Source organism: Aulonocara stuartgranti (assembly GCF_965226115.1).
Source record: "Aulonocara stuartgranti genome assembly, chromosome: 3".
Taxonomy (NCBI): Eukaryota; Metazoa; Chordata; class Actinopteri; order Cichliformes; family Cichlidae; genus Aulonocara; species Aulonocara stuartgranti.
The window spans coordinates 48,793,378-48,809,174 of NC_138941.1; the positions used below are offsets into that span (position 1 = coordinate 48,793,378).

At 42.1% G+C, this 15,797-nt stretch overlaps 1 protein-coding gene across 1 annotated transcript; it reads right to left on the bottom strand.

The window, feature by feature from the left end:
- Positions 1 to 1,968: 1,968 nt before the first annotated feature.
- On the bottom strand, positions 1,969 to 15,054 carry cited1 (Cbp/p300-interacting transactivator, with Glu/Asp-rich carboxy-terminal domain, 1). Its single transcript, XM_082511943.1, has 2 exons — positions 14,773 to 15,054; positions 1,969 to 4,339 (listed from the first exon to the last, which is right to left on the bottom strand). Exon 2 carries the CDS (start codon positions 4,318 to 4,320, stop codon positions 3,733 to 3,735), a length of 588 nt encoding a protein of 195 aa, XP_082368069.1. The 5' UTR covers positions 4,321 to 4,339; positions 14,773 to 15,054; the 3' UTR covers positions 1,969 to 3,732.
- Positions 15,055 to 15,797: the final 743 nt, after the last annotated feature.

Sequence of the window (15,797 nt, forward strand, 5' to 3'; positions counted from 1 at the left end):
TGTAAGACCACTAACAACCCTCTGAGATGCAGCCCTAGCTCTGAACACCAATCCTAAAAAAGAACTTTTTCTGGAAAAAAAATGGAAAACAGTTTGAAGTTTTAATCAACAACTTTTAAAAAGAACAAAAATTATATATACAGTACATGGAAGAAAGTATTGGGCAACGTGTTAATCTTTAAATTTAGGTATTTTTAGTCCCATTGCCACAGATGCAGGAAATCAGGCACCGAGCTTTTATATTGAAGAATGGATCTTTCCTATGAACTCACAGAATTCAAGTGGGATACTGTAATTGGATGCCACAGCTGCAACAAGACTGTTTGTGAAATTTCCTCCTTCCTAGATATTCCACCATCATCTGTGGTGGGATCAAAGTGGAAGCATTTCAGAACCACAGCAACTCAGCCACGATGTGGCAGACCAGGATTGTGTAGATGTCACCAATGCTCTGTTCTCAGTGACTGCAGAGCTCCAGGGCTGGAGTTTCCATGGCTAAGCTGCTCCTGTAGGTGTAAAATGTAGGTGGCCCAGTATTTTGGCCCATATTGTGGGGTTAGCATCATCTGCCAAGGATTAGTTAGACCTCACAGAGTTAAAGACACTTAGGTTTTGCAGAAATGTGACTGCTAACCATGTGACATTAACTTCCATTTTGGTTGTGTAACAGTCATGATGATCATGTAGGATCAAGAGAATAAGGCCCCAGTCATAGTGCCCTGGACACCGGTCCATGACCATCTGGCAACAACCAGTTGTTCAGGAAAAGACTGCTGAAGTCCCAGACACAGGCCCACAGACTGGCCAGTGACCACCAATTTTCCCTAGTGACCAACGTGTTGCTGTGTATTCCCCAACTGGTTGGCTGCTAGCATATTACTGCAGATGACCAAAGTTTGAATGGCAAATTTGTCTACTGTAGTTAAACTGGAAATACTGTGACGTGAACTGGAGATGGAGACTGTTTGCCTTCAAAGTAAAACTTTTGTAACATGCTGGCTACAACTCTGAATACAACTTTTACTTTGGAGGCAAAGCATCTCCATTCCTGGTTTGAATTAAATGTTTACAATTTGTACAGCCCCTGTTAGTTTGTGTGCATTTGCAGACAAACATGGAACAGGAAACCTTAGCAACGTGCTAGCAACCAAAGCAACGACTAGGGCGTTTTTGGTCAACCACCTTCTGTGCAACTGATTTTATCCAGCGGCATCCAGGAACGACTGCCAACCAGTTGGGGAACATAGTTTCTCTACAAACCAGTGGTTGTATCATGCCCAGTGTCAAAATCTTGAGAAATCTGCACTTTAATATTCTCTGAAGAGCAACTAGTGTTTTGTTGTTTTTTTTTTTTTTTGCACTACTTGCCACAGCGCAACTTTTCGTATCGATACGAGACCAAGTAAATACAGGGTCAGTATTGCTGATAGCATTAACCTATAAACCTCAGCTTATGTGCAGCAATGTGTCATGATTTATAAGATGAAACCTACATTTTTAAATTCTCATCATTTGAACCACTGCGATTTTTTTTAACAAAAACAAACCTTTCAGCTTTTTATGCATTTTGAAACTGGGTTTTTTTGTTTGTTTTGAAAACCTAGAATGTAAATATGCCCGTCTCTGAAGCACTTTGTGCCAACTATAAATAAAATAGGCATGAATTAATGCAAAAGGGTTCAGACATGCTTCAAAGAGTGCATTTGAGTGTATTTTTCCATTTCCAGAAAAAAATAATTTAAAGCATTCATTGGTCTACATACTGAACTTGGATAAAAATAAAGTAGCTAGTACCTATCCGATACCAGTACCATATAATATTGACATTTGAATCAATCCGCCCACGTCTAATGTTTGGTTTGGCTGAGAACCTGGCCAATCAAAGCTGACCTGACCATTTCATAGGTGGTCTTTAAAGAGACGGGAGTTCATTTAAGGCAGAACAACAAAAGAGGCGGCGCAGCGAAGTACCATCTGAGAACATTTATTTATTTTTTGAAAATTAAGGCGTATAAACACATTCTCAGATTAAAAAACAAAATAGTGGGTTTTGGCTTCTCAGAAATGTTTCAAACCTCAATATTATCCTCCATGTCACAAACCCTCACCCTGCTTTACATGTGATAATGCTTTTCAGCTGTTACAATGTCACATGATAGGCACACATGATTCTCATATATTCACATGTTAGATTTATGTTGTGAAACTTTTCATGTAACTGGGAAGAGAAAACAAAACAAAACTGTTGCACATGTAAAATATAATTCCCTCAGAGCTTTCAACCATATCACATGGCATAGACATGGATTTGACATGCTAAGTTGGTAGTAGTTTACAGTGTAATCCAACACTTTGAGGACTGCTTCGGGGTGAACAGTACAGTTCATTTTCAGGTCACAGCTAATAGCATCAGAGAGGTCAAGAGGTCATGAGGGATTCTTGCATAAATTTCAACCAAAAACAAAGATTTGTTTAATTCTTCATTTGCAATAAGAGATGAACAAAAGACCTCAATGAGACAGTGACAGAGGAGCTGTTTCTGTAACATGGACAGATCAAATGTGCAGCTTAGCTTGGTCTCATCCCTGCTTCACTACAATAGTCCAAATTGTAACTAAAATTGGACTAACACCAGCCTCCAGGCCTAATCACACTTCCTCATCAGGAACACGGAAGTGCAGCGACAACGGTCATGACATAAACGGACCGTTTTAAAGCGGGAGAGCAGGAAAAATAGGAATTTGACTTTGTTTGCTGCTCCGTGTAGCACAGGATCCTTGCCACTAGCTATCCCACCCTTCCTCATCAACTTTCAGGCCGGACAACAAAACACACCCATTCCACATTTCTGGATCTAACTCGCTGAGGTGACTTTAGGTTCGCTACAGAAGTGCTCCTTGTCTGCTTGTCTCCTGATGGGGGATCAGCCACCGTCTTAAATAACGTGTTGTATGACTACGGCTGTTTGAACGAAATTCAAACAAGAAAATAAAGAAGTGCACAGAGATAACCAAGTCTAAGACAATCATTTCCTTTGTGAAGCCGAGAGACAGGAGTTCCTTTCCCATGAGACCAGAGCTTAATATTGTGTATAAGAAAACAGGAAGCGTAGTGTTTGCCATCCTTTGCAATTCTCCCACAAAGTCGTGCCTCTCATTTTCCTTAATCGTCCACTTGATCAATTCAGGGCGGTACTAAGAAAAGAGGGGGGATCGAGTCCAACAGGTGTACCTTACTCCTCTCTAAAGAGGGTGGCTCGGATGTCTTTGTCAGCTCTTCTCGTGTCAGTCAACTTGTTTTCATTAAGGCCGAATGATGGAGCGATGGAGGAAACAGGATAGGAGCAGGAGTGAGTCTTAGACTCCTCGTTTCTGCTCATACTCTGCTGATGTTTCTGCTCTTTTACATGAAAGGGAAGTACAGTTCAGAGTGGGAGCACCTCTGGTTTCATCTCGGTGAAGAAAAGCAGCACTGATTCCTTTACAGAAACAAGAAAATCAAAAGCAAGCTTGTCTTTTCTTTTGTCTGCCCGTAGGAGGGTATGAAAGCAAAACAGAAACAGAGAGCGAGCCTCTAATCGCTTTTCTCCATCGGTCAGCGTCTCTTCTGTTTCCTCGTTTTATTAGCCAACAAAGGGAGGAAAGAAAAACCAAACATTGAGAGAAGTCCTCTCTCTCTCTCTCGTTGTCAATCAATTCCACTTTATCCATGTGCTTCCCCCACCCTCATAGGTCAGCATCCAGCTGGCACGTCCGACATGAAGTCGAACTCGTTCTGTCCCAGCCAGAGCTCGGGCAGCTCGTTGGCCCGGTCCAAACCTAGCTCCACCACCAGAGACATGAGGACCTCCTCGTCCACAGGGTCAAAGTCGATAATCCCACCAGCGCTGGAACTTTGGTTGGCCATGCCAATCCCGACACCCATCCCGCCTCCTCCAAGGCCTCCAGACGGTGCCAACAGCTGATTACCCGCTCCCAGCTGCGGGGGTCCAAAGCCTCTTTGAGGCCCTCCAGGCCCAGAGTGTCCGCCAGAGGCACTGGCAAGGTTTTGGTAGTGTGAGTTGAGCTTCTGCAGCTGCATGCTGGCGATGAGGTGCGGCCCCGTTTGCAGGCAGAAGGGCTGCGGCTTGGAGAGAGGCGTCGAGGACAGGGCCGATCCACGAGAGGACGCGGGGCCGGTGGATGGGGAAAAGGGCGCCACGGAGGTTTTGGAGGACGGGTAGTGGAGGAGGGAGTTGAGAGGAGAGGTGGAAGAGGAAGAGGAGGAGGAGAGGTCCTTCATTGCAGCGTGGGCGTGGCCAGGAAACAGCAGTGAGGTCATCACAGGGAAAACCCAGAACCTGCAGGAGGGGGGAAAGAAGGAAGAGAGAAGAGGTGTTACGTAATGTCATCAAACTGGGACACGAGGAGGAAGAGATAAGATTGTTAGCTGAGTAGAGGCTCTGATAACCAGTTACATCATAGAGGGAAGATATCAATAATGATAAGACCTCAGTAAGATGGCTGAGACAATTCACGGTAAAACATAGAAAAAAAAATATGAAAAGATGTTCATGAAGAAGCTCTTTATTTGCTAGAAAACATTTAATTTACACTTTAAATTATTCAATTCTTTCATTTAACCTATGAAGTTGCATGAAGCAGGTATAACCAGTGTTTAGATAACAAGCAGAAAGTCTGAAGGTTCTCAGTCATCCAGGTCATTGGAGTCTCTTAGTCTCTTAGAACTAAAGATGCTTCTCGGATGAGAGATGAAACGTCTTCAAGAAACTTAAGTCCAGATGCTTTAGACAACAAACAAAAACGTGACTCCTCAACTTCACACACTGGACACACAAAACTATGAAAACTGTTTTCTGAAAACAGTTACAGCACATTAGCAATGCAACCTCGGAGAATATGTACAATACGTTAAACCTACGCACACGCTGCACATCATGCCTCAGTGGGACATTTAGAGCCAGAGTTGCTGCTGCTTTAAAGAGGCCCACTCCTTGGCTGTCTCTTTGTGTGATGGAGAGCAGCACGCAGGTGTCTATCGCTTCATTTTTAGCCCTTTCTCGCTCACGTCCGTCCTTCGCTCTTGTGTAAAAGCAATGCGTCATTACGGCAGCAACAATGGTAAGTTATTAAAGTAAAAGGCAGGAGCTCCTTTTTGTTTGCATTTGGCTGCTGGGTTACTCGCGTCACCACAAATTTTAGTGCAAGGCTCGAAGGGCTGTTGACGCCATGTATGCAGTGAGGCTCCAGGAGTAAATATCCCATTCATATCTTCCATCCTGCATCAGAAAGACAACCTGTCCGGGGTGTACCCCGCCTCTCGCCTGTTGGCAGCCGAGACAGGCTCCAGGCCCCCCGCATCCCTGATAAGGATAAGTGGAAGAGAATGGATGGATCCATAGGGATTTGGAAATGGAGAATGTTCACCTTCAGAGTAAAAGCTGTGAACAGCACTGCAGTCAACATGTTTCAAATGGTGCAACTTCTAATGTGAGAAGGTGGAGAAGTTCAGCCTTCTCCACTTGTGCTGTTACACTTTTTCACAGTTTCACTGCAGCTCGGAGTGTATCTGTGGTCCGTCACTTCCAATCTTATAACAACTACAGCACCAACTAAAGCAACAAGTTGGGGAATACTGGTTTGTGGAATACGTGGACCAGTCTGCAGGCCTGCACGACTAGGGCCTTACTCACGTTATACTACTGGGATCAAACCCTCACAACCACTAACAATCCTACTTTATCATCATGACTGTCACAGTTACACATTAAACGTCATGTGGGTAGTGGTCACGTGTCTGCAAAACCTTACTGTAAAGATTTTCTGAATAGAGAAAACGAATGGGGAAATTCCCTTCCTGAACTAATAATAGCACAGCTAACTTCTGTCTTGAAGAAATGGTTTGGGATGTAGAACCCAGGAAGAACCTACAGACAGCCCTTTCACACCTGTGGTGTTTAGTCAGTTGTCCTCCTTGGTGCGGCTCGTTTGTGCAGATGTGAACACAGTAATCACACTCTGGCACAAAGACCTCGATGCAGTTCCAAATGAAGTCAGCACGGTTCGTTTATTGAATTTGTCAATTTAATCCAATCTTAATCAGACACAACTAAAAGGTGTACCTTGCAAGTTTAAGCTAAACACTTTGCATTCTGGGATGTGTCCCATAGATGTTTAGCACGAGTTAGCAACTAGCCATGAAAGGAAGGTAAATTCTCCAGGTTCTCCAATAGTCTCCAACATCATCGTCTTGTATTTAACTCTGTTGCACCCGCCCCAAACACATCTGGCCAATGAGACTGAACATTCTCACATAGTTTGTAATGATGCATTATGGGTCGTTTTGAGTTTGCTTGTAGCTTTTTCCTGTAGCTTGGTTTGACAGATCAAATCAGATCAACTGATCTGGACCCGAGTAAACAAACTACAGCTTTGTGATACACATCACATACAAAAGTAACTTTGGCGTATTTCCATAAATTTTGACTTAGTCCTTCACCTTTTGGTTTTCATTCATAAATGTCAGACAAACAGCCGCTCTATTAGCCTTCCTTTGTGATGAGTTTTTAAAAGTAAAAGACTGTAGAAGTTCCAGATACCTAAAAACATTTCTTCTCACAATGAGAAATGGATTACTGGGGACACGAGTAACACATGTGACAAATGAGGAAAGGATCACAAACATCCTAAACGGTCAATTAAAAGCGTTTCCTGACAAACATGCAGCCGCTTCAGACCGCAACAACAAAGGCATTGTTGACCCAACAGGCGCGGTAAATCACTGAAGTCACATCTGTCTGGGGAACGCACCATGAGGTGAGGCATGACTGTGTGTGTGTGTGTGTGTGTGTGTGTGTGTGTGTGTGTGTGTGTGAGTGAGTGAGTGAGTGAGAGAGAGACTGATGCCTGCCTTTCCCTCTTGACCTATTGAGCAGCAAATTAACCATGAAAAAGCCTGCAAGGAGAAGGCCTGTGGGTACCTATGGGGTTAGTGAGTGTTTATAGGTGTAGGTGTAGGTGTGTGTGTGTGTGTGTGTGAGAGAGAGAGCCTTTGAGGATCTCAAAGAGTGATTGGCTCATGTGGGAGGATAAATACATATGGGCCCTGAGAAGAGGCCATATGTGCCTGTGACTGTGTGTATGTGCATGAGTGTGAGCAGCAAGAAAAAATTGCCGAGTTGTGTGGGTAGAGATAAAAAGGGTGAGTGAAATGCAACGTGTGTGTGCAGAGAGACTCCTAAAGGCTCATGTTGTCCCTCAGCTGGTTTATATTACACACAGTTCAAACTGCATGTGTGTCCGCATACACACAATCATGCGGCTATCCTTTGAGTAAGTTAATCGCCTAATGATATGTGCTGATCCACACACACACACACACACACACACCTCTCAGCACTGGCTCTTATTTAGCGAGAACATAATTGCTACAGGCAGGCATGCAGCTGCACTCAACTGATAGAGTTAGCACACACACACACACACACACACACACACACACACACACACACACACACACACACACAGAAACCTGCCATTGACAGCTGTTTGGTATCTTTGTGTGTGTGCGTGCATGTGTGTTCATTATTCATTGACTGATTACTGTCAGGGCCAGACTGCACATGGTGTCTCTGCTCAACAGCTTTCCAGCACACGAGTCCAAAACACACAGACACACACACACATACATAAAGGTCTTGCAAAGCTTCTATGTATGGGCTCAAAATGTGGTCATAAATATTTTGTACTTGTAAATTGGTTTTGTACTTGTAAATCAGGATTTGTATGTGTAAAAAAAAAATAAATAAATAAAATTGTGTGTGCGTAAAAAAGATTTGTGTGTGGACTTAGCCAAAAAAAAAAAAAACCCCTGCGAGTTACAAGTACGAATTTTGACCCCATTTTTCTTCCTTTCATCTGATTGGTCAATGTCGTGTCAATCACAAATGTAACAATCCAATCAGAGAACAGATGGGTTTGGCTGTCAGAGGGGCGCTTTTTTGAACATGCCAACCCAGCGTTTTCCTTAATCACCACGAAGGAAAACAGTCTGTGGTCGTCCGAGTTTGGTGATTTTTGTGTCACAGGTCTACGTGTTTAATACGGGGACTTCCACAGCCTTTTCAACAGCGCTGCGGGGTGGGGGCGGGCAGTGTTTTGGAAATGACAGTCTTCATTACAAAGCTGTCTTCGTTATGAATTAGCATAGATGTTTTTAACATTTGAAGAACTAGCAAAAAAAAACAGAAACTCTTGTAGAGGACATAAAGTCAGAGATAGAAACGACAAGGAGCAGGTGCTTCTAGTACAGGTAGAGCTGCTGCAAAAACCCACAGAGCCCAGCAGCCAGCGCAACAAATTCTGGATCTTTTGCTTTTAGTTAGCAGTTAGCATTAGCAGCACATCCTGCATCCGATGTGAAAGGACTTTTATGCTGCGCACATTTATGCTGCGCACTGTGACTCACAGTAACTTTGTGTTAAACTAATCCTAAAGTAATAATGGTATTTCTAACCACTGATATACCACAACTTTATCCTTTCAACAGCTACTGAAAGTTAGGGGACCTAGCTGCTATCAGATATTTATATAGAGACCCTCCAGCTTCAAACTGTATTACCCTTCAAGGACCAGTTCAAAAAAGCGCCCCTCCGACAGCCAAACCCATCTGTTCTCTGATTGGATTGTTACATTTGTGATTGACATGACATTGGTCAATCAGATAAAAGGAAGAAAAATAGTGTCAAAATTCGTACTTGTAACTTGCAGGGTTTTTTTTTTTGGCTAAGTCCACACACAAATCTTTGTTACGCACACACAAATTATTTTTACATATACGAAACTGATTTACAAGTACAAAATATTTATGACCACATTGAGCCCATTTCTATAATACATACATTTTAAACTTTATATGGTAAAACCAGCCTTAACCTGTGTGGCCCTGGGACCATAAATGGTCCCTTTAGGTTTTCAGTTACAAGCCATTTGCACTGTGTTGAATGGAATATAGCCAAATTCTCTAAAAAAAAGTTTGGCATAATTTCATTTCAAAATTCAAGTCTGACTTCCGGAAATTAGCTTCAGTGGCTAAGCTAGCGATAAACTTACACTATCGGTCCTAGTGGTCGATTTGTGCCCCATTGAAACCCATTATAAACGCTATTTTTCACGGCAAAAAAATTACGGTCAAATCGATCGTGATCGGTTATGTTTCCGCTTCCGCTTGCAGTACTGGCCTTAGAGTTGTAATTTTTTTATTTGTCCACCGGGTGGCGCCCTTGCTCCACATTTGATCCCTGCTGGAAAACAGCGGGCTGCTTGGATAGACCTGCGGGAAACGAAGCCTCATTTCCGGCGTGCAGCAGCGGCTTCGCCCGCTGATCGGGCGGGACCATTTTTCGGTCCCTAGGACCGTTAGAGGGTGCTTTTTTTTTTTTAGTCAACAGGAAATGACGTATTTGTTGTCACGTGGTATCGGACGTGCGGGCTGGAAAAAGCAGTCCCCGGTGATCGTGCCCCGGTGATCGTCGCGACTTACCCCGGCAACATGCACTTATTTCGGCCTAGAGGAGGAGCATTTGCCGCCTGGAGACCATTTTCTGGTCCTGAAAAAAAAAAAAAAAAAAAGGCGATCGAAATGACTGTTGGTGCCAATCTTTAGTCCATCTAAAGGCCTAATTATAATAACAAAGAAATATTACTTCAAATGTTTTTTTTGGAAAATATTTAGTTTTTTGTTTTTTGGGGCTAAAAAAACGGCGCTCATGTAATAAAACTGGGATTTAAAGGGTTAAAACAACGAAAATATAATTAAAACTTTATATGAATATTTCAGGGAGAAGTAGTTTTAAAAGACTGACCAATTTAAAGTGGAAAAAAATATGAATATATAATCTTTTTATTGCACTTTTGGGGCGGGACCATTTATGGTCCCCAGGGCTCGGAAGGGGTGCATTTTTAAAGGGCCACACAGGGGTTACAATTTTTGGCTTTGATATATTCAGATTAAATACAGCAACCAAAAAGTCCAAACAGCCTCCTCCTGCAGTTCCTTGAGACTGCCTCTAAAAGTTAATCAATCTCCATAGACTCCAGTGTTAAAGTGCTCCACTTTAGAGCATTAAAAAACAAACAAACAAAAAAACAACAACAAAATTTAGCAGTCTGTACCTGTGCTAGTACAACTACATGATCCTTGATGACAAAACAAAATGATGGTTGTACAGTAGCCACCTAATGCTACGTAAGCATTAGCGTTTAAAATTACATTTAATCAGTGAACAGTCTGGAGTGTTCTCTCCTCCAGAAGGAGTACGGCTCAGACTAACTTGCATTCTTTTTAAATTGCCAGCAAGGGGCGGTGCCTCTAGTTGCGACTTCAGGTTTACTTGCTGCATGTAAGGATGTACTGTGTGAGTCTTTATTCAGTCCAAGTGACATCATTGAGAAGCAATATAGATTAAAACATGCTTTTATACCACTGTTAACAACTGCAACAGCATCAATAATTACAATAATAGCACTACTACCACCATTATTAACTTTCACCACTAATACCACCACTACACTTTATTTTTTATTCATACCCCCACCACTACTATTTATACCACTATCACCATGACTACCTGCTACTACTGATACCACAACTACTGCTACTCCTACTGCCAACAACCACCCTTCTCCCCCATCACCATTACGAATAACCAAACCACTACCACCAACACCAAACATTATTATTATTATTGATCATAATGTTACAAAGAAGAAAATTATAATAAAGGCAAACCAATAAACAGAATAGCCCTATCTGCTCCCTTCTTTTATCAAATGCATCACTTTCTCCACGAGCTTCTCTATAAACACTTTCCTGATGATTTTATGGGCTTGATTGCTTCTTTCAGGTCATCTTGAATAAAACATGGAGGTAACTTTGCAATTTACAGTCATTATTAGAGTCAGAAAGGAGGATTATCCAGGGCTGAGGACCTGTCAGTCACTAGTTGTTAGCCGATAAGTGCCATTAGTTTCCTCACTCATCATGTACGGTTTTACAAAAGGACCTTACAGAAGGGCAAACTGTGACGTCACGTCCTACGTCTATGATCAAAAACCAATGAAACAAGTCAAACCACCATTGCAGCACAAGTTGCTTCTCTGAGACACATAAGTCAGATATAATAAACCTCAGAAAAATCACAAATTAAAACACATGGAAGAATCTTAACAGCAAACAGAGTGTTAGAAGCATTAAAGTCTTATTCTGAGGTACAATCAGCAGATCTGTTCCATGCTTTTTAAATCAGATTTTACCAGTGATGCTATTTCTGACTTTTTTTCTTTTACATTTTGGTAACCACAGAGATTGAAATGAATAAATTCAAATAACACTTCAAAAATAACTTCCCAGGTAAGCGCCTGGAGATTATGGCCACCGTGTGGAGAGACTTCTCCGGTGTCCATTAAGCTCCGACTACATCTGGAGTGGCCATCCTTGCCTTTTGTTGCCAGCACAGTTATCGTCTCGTTCCCCTCGATCAGCTTCAGTCTTAATTGACGTTGAAGGGGCTTAATCACATCTTAAACGTTGCTCCCCAAGCAAGGAGCAGAGAACACACACAAAAAAAAAAAAATTACAGATGCTGCCACATGTGCAGAAACCCAACATGTTTTATGCAGGTCGACTTCTGCTGACCTGATGTGCCAAATTGTTTGTTACATGGAGCCATCTGGGAAGTGCTCCATGGAAGCTGGCGCATATGAGATACTTTGTAGGTCATTAAATGAACCTCTGTGTACTGAGGACTGAACTGAACCAATCAGATGAATGAACAACACTTTGAAGAGAGCAACAACAAGGAAAAGCTAGCTAAAAAAGAAGAAAACAAACCAAAAGAAAATCACAGCACAGTTGTTATGATGATGGGAGCTATCCAGAAAAGCCACAATCAGGCTGTAAATGTGGTTTTAAATGCTATAACGTTACAATCGGAGTCTATGGGGATTGACTCATTTTTTTGGAAGCAGGCTCAAGTGGCCACTAGAGGAAGTGCAGGTTTGGGTTTTTTTTGCTTCATTTTTTATTAATGAGGAAATAAAGTGAATGTATTCTTCAACAACCTCCTTCAACATTGATTATCAAAGCTGCCTGCTGGATAACTTTTCAGTTTGCAGTCAGTTGTATTGAACTTGACACTCGTTCCTCACTACATTTTCTAAATTCAACATCCCAGAGCTCTGTTATTGTTTTTTTTCTCTTTTTAGATATTTTTAAAAAGCTGGTTTCTGGTATCTGTTTGGGAAAATCTGTGTATTTAATTTCTGGGCTGAGCTTCTTTGGGTGTAAAACAGAAACTTCCTTCCTTAACGGCTTGTTTCGGTTTAAATCATCACAGACCTCGTGGTTTACACGTGCCACATATCAGAAATTGTGGGTATTTAAGCTGCCAGATGCAGTCAGAGATGAGAGGGGGAGGCATAAAAGCCAAATAAAAGAAGATGAAGCTTCTTTGTTCTTGGTTTTAAAAGCAAAAATAAGGATTTTACATTGAGTTGGGAGACTTCTGCTAAAAGTGATGAATATGACTTGTTTGTCCTCTGCTAGTGCCTTCTGTTTCAGTCAGATGCGAGGATGAAGCGGGAGGGCCGGGGTTAGGAAGGATGCAGTGTGTGAAACGGCTGGACGAGGGCCAGTATTTTTTTTTCCTGTTCACAGCTGACCGGGGCTCATTGTGTTCTCCCACAGCTTTTTATGAGATTGGTGAAATCAGCCCTGGCTTCTTGTTTCCCTGTAAATTCTTTCATTAGCAATCCAGGCTCCTGTGTTGGCTTGCAGAGTGGCTCCTGTTTGTTTTAATTAGAAGCAAGGAAAGTCTGCTCTCCCTCGAAACTGACAACAACACAGTTTTCAAGCACAAAAACATCAAGAAATTATGAGAACTGAGCATTCTGATATCTTTGCGTGGCACCTTTTGTTTTCCTGGAAAGTTGAATTTTAAATTAAATGAGCAAATCCTCTGAAAGGGGTCCATTTTTGGAAGCTTTTATTTTGAAATTGACTGTCCAGCAAGTAATCAATTAAAAAATTAGCTTCCAGCACTAGTTAAAGTTAGAGTTGGATGTCTCGAGACCGGTCTTGGTCTTGACAGACTTTGGTCTTGGTCTTGTCTTAGTCTCGGATCCCTCGATCTTGTCTTGTCCTGGTGTCTCGGTCTTGCTTTCTCAGATCAACATAGTGGTCGGGAGATTTGGAATCAACAGTATCCATGACACACAACGTAACGTTCGATAATGTGTCATGCGCAAAAGCATCAGCTCTAAGAGCGTGCTTAGAGAGTGCTTTGTAGTGAATCAGAAGAGTCGACTCCCATTGAGCGAGAGCCGGCTCCTCACTTGATTTCCTTTCGCTGCTCAGCTCTCACACAGTGGCTCAGCTATACTCCAATCCCTCCATATTGTGGCCAATCACATGCGAGGATATAGGATAATATCATTGTGTAAAAAACAGAGAGGGTGAGAGACGCAACAGTCAAGTGGAGTGTGCGTCTGTCCTCTCAGTAAGTGAGTGAGACAGCAGACAGCGGTGAGGAGGGCTGTGCGAGTGCATCACAAAAACACATAAATATGCCTGACACCTGTAAACGAATCAGCAAAAAAGTCTTTAAACTGCAGGTTTAAAGACTTTTTTTGTCTCGGTCTCGACTTTGTCTTGACTCGGTCTGTCTTGGTTTCGTCTTGGTCTCGATACCCTCTGGTCTTGGTATTGTCTTAGTCTTGGTTTAGGTGGTCTTGACTACAAGTCTAGTTAAAGTACCAATAAAGTGACTAGTTGACTACATTTACTCCCCATAACCTTTACATAGGTCTTAATTTCTCATTTGTATCCTAACATATGTACGTGTGCATTCATATTGTGAGTATTTATATAGATGTACATAATCTACATACTGTAAATACCATATACTCCATTTCTGTACCAGTATGTTTTCTCCACTATGGCAATAAGACAAATTTGACAATGAACATAATTCGGATTTTGATCCACTGTTTATGAGGAAGACTGTAAACACTTCCCACAATTTAAGTGATTTTGTCCAAGTTGGAATGACAGGATAAGCTTTTCCAAATAATTTCCTGCCACTGATTTAAACTGACAGCTAAAGTGGAGAGCAGGGGCAGAGCTGCAGTTGGGAAGCTTGCAACTTCATTAAAAGTACTCTGGTTCCACAGACCTGACACCCCGTTGATCTGAAGCTTTCCCTCCAAAAACAAAAAGTCAGGGAGTGTAAAGTCCACATGTGATCAGAATATTGCAGCAGTGCTGTGATGTATCACCAAACCACCAACTCACAAGGGTTTCAATTACACAATTAAGCCCTGAAGAGCAAAACTGAAACGTCTGTCTCCGTCTCACACACACCATATGGTGCCCACTTCCCTCCGTCCCCAGCCTGACTGGTCACTCCTTTTAATTACCTTCACACTGAGGGTAGTTAATGAGAAGCCAATTAAAAAGACCGACTTAAAAAGGAGAGAGCAGCAGCTCAAAGTCGCCCAAGTTATCCATTAAAATAAATGTAAAAAAACAACAAAAAACTTCACTGCACTTGTGCCTGAAAAGGCTCCAGCTGCGGGCAGAAACCGCTTGACCTCATTTTAAAAGTGTTAAGCAAACACCGGAGAAGAGAGAAGGAAACTTTCCGCAGGATTTAGCGCACACTGACGGCTGCGGTCACAGCGCAAAACAGCGCAACGGAGTAGATGATGGACCCACCTGTGAGGAAAAGCCGCCGTCCCGTGCAGGCTGGAGAGCAAAAAGCAGACTTAAATGAAAGTGGGAGAGAAAAGTAGACTTAAAGAGCCGAGTCCGTACAGTCCGTAGCGCTGGGAATAAAAGCCGGTTGGTACCGATTTCAGAGAGAAGCTGAGAGCTGCTCAGGTCCGCTGATACGCGCACAGAGACGTCGGAGGGTTTGTCCGCTCCTCAGCGAGCGCGCTGCTGAATAAAAAGCATTTTGTGCTTCTCTTCTCACCGACCAGCCCCGGTGTGTGTGTGTGTGTGTGTGTGATATCTGCAAACCACGGACTGGATTCATACTGGATCCGGATCATGGAGCCGCTGAAGAGGCTTTAAATCTCAGTATAACCACGGGTCACATCACAGGGGCCATATGTTAGTCACACACTGACCGAGATTATTAGCTACTTTATACAGGAATTTCTTTATTTATTATGTCAACATATAAGTATTTCTTCCTTTAATATTTTTATAAACATATATTTATGATATATATAATTTCTTTTATAGTATTTTAAAAATCTATTATTAAAATCTGAGGCCCTGTTAATGTTCTTGTAATTCTTCCAATATCTATAACAGTTTAAATCTAAATATTCTGAGATGATGTTAATTTCATGCAAACTACAGTGCACAGATTAATGGTCTTTCTGCATATGTGTCTCACTGAGATATGTTTCTGATCACCAGAGTAAACATAAAACACGGTTTTAAAATTATATTTCATTTATTAAGGGGAAAAACCTACTTGTGAAAAAGTAATTGCCCCGCTGAGTCCCATTAGATCTGGCATAAAACTAACATAAATAAAAACAGACTTAAAAAAAATCGAACAACCTTATTTTACAATACAAAACACAATTTTAAAAGATGTCCCCCTCTCTCTGTACCGTCCTTCACTACATCCATGGATCTCCTCTATGGTCTTCTTCTTGCTTCGACACCCTTTCTGCAGTATATCCACCATCCCTAATCTGCGGATGTCCAAACCACCTCAGCCT